At 44.0% G+C, this 5,671-nt stretch overlaps 1 protein-coding gene across 1 annotated transcript; it reads right to left on the bottom strand.

Moving 5' to 3' along the window:
* Window positions 1-1,569: 1,569 nt before the first annotated feature.
* On the bottom strand, window positions 1,570-2,702 carry LOC145399329 (C-C chemokine receptor 1-like protein 1). Its single transcript, XM_080272013.1, has one exon. The coding sequence runs from the start codon at window positions 2,700-2,702 to the stop codon at window positions 1,770-1,772; it is 933 nt and encodes a 310-aa protein (XP_080128139.1). The 3' UTR covers window positions 1,570-1,769.
* Between the last annotated feature and the right edge of the window lie 2,969 nt (window positions 2,703-5,671).

Below are 5,671 nucleotides of genomic sequence, written 5' to 3'. Positions count from 1 at the left end.
AAGTTGAAGGAGGTTATGTTTTCATCTGTGTCTGTTAGTTTACAGTATGTCTCGAAAACTTATCGGATTTCTTTGAAATATAGTGGATAGATGGGCAGTAGGTGAAGGAAGAATATTTTGGGTGTGATCCGGATACGGATGCAGGAATATATTATAAATTATACTGGTGTGGGCGGAGGTATGTGTTTCCTAGTGATTGTTTAACAGGACGAACTAAGACCATAGACTTCATTGCTTATGTGAAACCGCAAAAGTATCCATCTAATATTTCAAGGTTGATATGGATCCGGATTCTGGAATCTGTCTATCTATCTATCTATTTATCATCAGCTGTTTGAGTGTACACCGCAGGACCGGACTATCCCAACCGAAGTGGGGACGATACAGCCCATGTATCTCTACCAAGTGGCTTAGGTTGTCTGGTAGAGATTGTATGTAGGGTGAGAAGTGCTTATAAGTGTGATTGTAATGTTGGAATGGCTTTGGATGTTTGTGTAGTCTGTGAACCAAGTGTAATCGGCCCACGCAAGCTGACTGGGTGTAAGGATATTTTATAGTACGCGACACTGGTTCAACCACAGCACCCCTTATGTCCGCCAAAGGAGTACGTGGCTGGAAGAACGCTTCCAAAGTTTATTACCCTGGCGGGGCGCGAACCCTCGTTCTTCTATGTATGGAAAAAGCACACTCTCCCACTGTACCACAGAGGCTCATATATATATATATATATATATATATATATATATATATATATATATATATATATATAATTGGTGTTGGTGGGTGGAGGTATGCCCTCTATTAGTGCTTTGTTAGTTTTGCTACTTCAAGGCTGTTTTACTGACGGTAGGGGATACTTTTTGCTATATATACACGTCTGCAGCCAAGGCCATCCCTGTACCTCATAGTAACAAGGTAGTGTTACCGTAAGTACTGTACTGGATGGACGTCCTTTTTTCAGTCTGAAATTGGCCATCAACTGAGCTGATGGCGGTTGGTGATTTTTGCCAGGTTAGAGTGAACATGCCATAGATGAATTTATTTCTGCTGACTTCAGACGATTTTATTTTTCTGCTGCCTTCAGACGATTTTATTTGTTTCTGATGCCTTCAGATGATTTTATTTTTCTGATGCCTTCATACGATTTTATTTTTCTGATGCCTTCATACGATTTTATTTGTTTCTGATGCCTTCAGACGATTTTATTTGTTTCTTATGCCTTCAGACGATTTTATTCAGCTTAGGAAACACCTCGTACTAAAGGGGTTAGGTGTCCGCCATGGTTTCTGTCTCAAACCTCAGCCAGTGCACTACAGCAGTGGGGAAATCTGTGACCTCTCTCTCTCTCTCTCTCTCTCTCTCAGACCAAATAAGGTGCTGGGGATGTTAACAAAAACACAGTAGGAAAGATATATAAAATAATATACTATAATCGTAACAAACATGATACAAAAAATATCCTTGATACAAAAAATATCCTTACTTTAACATGCAAATCTTACTAAACTTACACATTGTAATCCTGATACAGATGACTTAATATTAAATGTAATCTTAATGTACGGAATAGAACAGAACATACTCATGCAACAAAACACTCCTAAAATATAAGTTTATCAGTTACCCTATAGACAAACTTAGGTATATTTGCAAAAACAGATATTCAAGTTGTGATATGTGACTAATCCTATACTATTAAATACTATGTTTTTCCCTAATCTGATTTACTGTTATTTCTCTTCTGAAAAAACCTAACAGCACAAGCTTTACTAGACTGTGTTGAGGGGAAGTAATTCGGTGGAGCGTGATGAGCAACAGTTAGTCAGTGTCTGCTTCAGATCTTTTCTCAGTGTAAAGTAGAGGACTGGGTCGACAATGGATGGAAGATAAGCGATGTAATAGACAATCAAAAGTGCATTGAAAGAGATAAATCCCTGTCGAGCAAGTGTACCTCCCAACCAGGCAGGTGTACAGCAGACTGTGTTGAAGATGGCAAGGACAAGTATGAAACGTTTGAGCGATGAGATGGAGCCCTCCCCATCACTGGCTGCTGTGTTGGGACCTGTTTTTCCTGTGTAGATGAATGAGATGTAGACCCAGAGAACCAACACGGGTACTATAGTCTGTATGAAGTCGGATGTGAAGTAGAATATCTCATCAGGAAGGAATAGGATATGTACATGGCATATATTATTTCTCAGTAAATAGTATGGGATGACGAAGGCTAAGGCAGCGAGTGGAACAGCAGCAGCCCAAGTGACAGCACACCCAATCTTCAGCATCTTCCAGCGGTACTGAAGTGTGTGGTGCTGGGGTCGGGTGGCCAGGTAGCAGTCCACAGCCAGCAGTACCAAAAATACCCAGTTGCATAGAGGACTGAAGAACCCAATAAAAGCCGTAATAAGGCAGTATGGATACTTGAGAAATTGATTTCCCATAAACAGACCAGCCAAGCTAATCGGCAAAAACACCATTCCCAATATCTCGGCTATGGACCTGTTGAGAAGGTACATGTTGGTGATGCTACAAAGATGCCGCTTACTGGATATCACAGCAACCACTGCGATGTGTCCAGGCAGACCTAACACCAATATCATTGAATATAGCACCGCAAATATGATTCGCCATGGTTCATGCGAAACATCATATTCTTCTTCATCCCAGCTGTCGTACGTGCCATTTGTATCTCCGTAGTCATCCATGGTCTAATGGAAAGCTCTTACTGCCTTACTTATAAATTAATACCGTATAATGCCTAAATGAATTTGTCAATACTTTTGTGGTGCTAAGTGACCAAGGGAAGGTTAGTTCGTGCCTGCTTGTTAGCCGTGTGGATGGCAGGGAATGGAAGTCTTCTCACAAATAACTGCTGCACCCTCAGTGGTCTGGTCTGCCTCTGTAAATAGATATGGAAAACAGAAATATTACGGACAGCTTTAAGTAAGGTAGATTAAAGAACTTATACTGTAACTGTAGCTTGGTGTGCTGTTACAGTTGGTATTACCGTAAGGAAGTGAAATGGAATGTAGATGGCGGTGTGACACTGACAAAATGGTTTGATAAGGTGAGTGAATGTGTAGGGGATTATGTTTTGAAGCTGAGCTGTCAGAAGTATAAATGAAAAGGGATTTAAGGTTGGAAGATGTGGAGAACTACCACTACATCCATTTTAAGATCTTCATCCAGAGAACGTTTTTTCTGCTTGAGTGGTGTCCCTTGCTCAGTGATGTTACAGTTAACGTTATTTTGTTATAACGTTTCCAACTGGTGCTGGAGAGGGACGCCTGCGTGTTGCGACACTGATATAATTGATGTAATTTTTGAAAAAGTCCCTCAACTCTCTTCGCTTCCTAAAAGAAGAGTGATGGAACGCAGGAGCAGAACAGCCTCGGCCAGCTGTTCACTGGCAACACATTGAGACGAGCCTGGGGCCACAACAACTACAACTTCATTACTTCCATATTTTACACCTGTTTTTATTTTTCTCGGCCCAGGAAGGCAAAACAATAGAAGTGACCGTATAATGTGCCATACTAGACGCTCTTTCATGGTAGAGACGCTGGCCTGATGGTTGGAGGACACTTGGGGAGGAGGGTTGCCCCAGAATGACTAGTACTTGAGCAAGGTATTCCATTCTTCTCCAGCTACATCTTGAAGTCCCACTGTCTGCTCTTTAATTCATTTGTCTTAGTTGAAGGAACGTTTAGTAGTAAGATTGGCCACTTCAAACATAGTAATTGCTACGTAGCTATATACACACATATAGGTATATAGTTCCACACCACCACCACCTACACCAACACCATCCACACCCTCACAAACACCATCCTCACTGACTCCAATTCACCCGCACCCACACCACCACCATCCAAAACTGAACCTATACCCACACCCACTTCACCACCACCATCCACAGCCACACCACCATCAACACCAACATCTCCATCCACCCTCACACCACACCCACACCACCACCATCCACACCAACATCACCATCCAAACTCACACCATCATCCACACCCACACCACCAACATCCACACCCACAACACCATCCACATCCACACCAACATCATCCACAACCACACCAACACCACCATCCACACCCATACCACCACCCACACCCATACCAACACCATCCGCACCCACACCACCGTCCACACCCACACCACCACCATCCATACCCACGTCACCACCCACACCCACACCACCACCCACACCCACACCACCCCCATCCACCACCACAGCTGACGTCCACACCCACACCACCACCACAACTGACATCCACACACACACCACCACCACAACTGACATCCACACCCCCATCTACACCCACACCACCACCCCATCCACACCCACACCACTAGCCACAACCTCCTGTCACTACGATTTGTTAATTCTTTCCACCACCAGATCTAATTCATCTTAAGTGAGATCTCGTCCTGAAGGATTTAGAACCATCTTACGTGCAAATACTTACCACTTGAAGGAACCAAGAGAGAATACCGGATCTTGCCCTCTTCCTTCCACTGCAATACCGGATCTTGCCCTCTTCCTTCCACTGCAATACCGGATCTTGCCCTCTTCCTTCCACTGCAGTACCGGACCTTGCCCTCTTCCTTCTAGGTACTACAACACCGAAACTTTTCCTCTTCTGCTGCAACACCGAATCTTGCTCTCATCTACTGCAGCATCAGATCTTGCCCTTCTCTTTTACTGCAACAACACCAAACCTTTCCCTCCTCTTTTACTGGATTACCGGATCTTGCCGTCTTTCTTCTACAGCAGCCTCTAGACGACGCTTTTGAGGGCCAAGAATGAAAACGACGGAGCAAAAAATATCGTCAAGCGACACCCATCGGTTCCTCAAGTCGACTGAATGGCCTTTGGCCTCCTGCGTTTTAGTGCTGCGTCACACAAGCCCACGTTAAGTTGCCACTTCTCATAGTTTCTTTTTCTTTTCTTTTTTTAAGGGTGGCTTTCATTATTGAGCATAAAAACTATAAATAACCAGCCCAGAACCTACGTGCTTAGATGTGCATCCCCACTGATTGTAAAGTTAAGTTGGAAAAGTAGTGGATGAAAATATGTGATCTGGGACACAGCTGTTGAGTGGACGGATGTATACCGTCCACTACACAGCACCGGTTTCTTGTATACAACGCCTGAGTATTCTCTTGATTGTTTATTTTGTTTATACTCATGTCCTTCGTAGAAGTGTGAGACAAAAATATCCACTATTCATTGTTATAGCCCGTGTTTAGCAAGGCAAGGCGATTTTTTTTTTTTTTTTTTCTGCTGGTGTATCAGAAGAGAATAGTCACGAATCAATACAGGGGAGAAAGTAGTTCACAGTGAGACAGCCTTCCAAGACTTTCATCACATCAGGACGTCTTTAGTCGGCGATTCATGTTCCGAGTGTCCGTCCGCGCGCTCGTGTGTGTAATTCACCGGGTCGGTCAGGATCACTTGATGGTCGTGATCGTCAGCTTTTACCCTCCCGGAGGGAGCTGAGAGCTCATATAGTCCGATCTAAGGGCAAGGCTGTGACCTTCACACACGCACACACCCGTCCCCTTGCTCAAGGGGGACAGTAACCACCCACTTCGTCAGTGAAACTTTTCGCAACCTGAGCGAGGCGCGAACTCCCGTCCACCAGTTGGCAAGCGAGAA

Source organism: Coenobita brevimanus, chromosome 1 (genome assembly GCF_032717465.1).
Source record: "Coenobita brevimanus isolate Jiangsu-jjx chromosome 1, ASM3271746v2, whole genome shotgun sequence".
Lineage (NCBI taxonomy): Eukaryota > Metazoa > Arthropoda > Malacostraca > Decapoda > Coenobitidae > Coenobita > Coenobita brevimanus.
The sequence above is the reverse complement of the archived record's forward strand: the minus strand, read 5'-3'. Positions and strand labels throughout refer to the sequence as shown.

Excerpts from the sequence above, each read along its gene's own strand:
- LOC145399329 (XM_080272013.1), bottom strand. The coding sequence starts at position 2,702 with ATGGATGACTACGGAGATACAAATGGCACGTACGACAGCTGGGATGAA.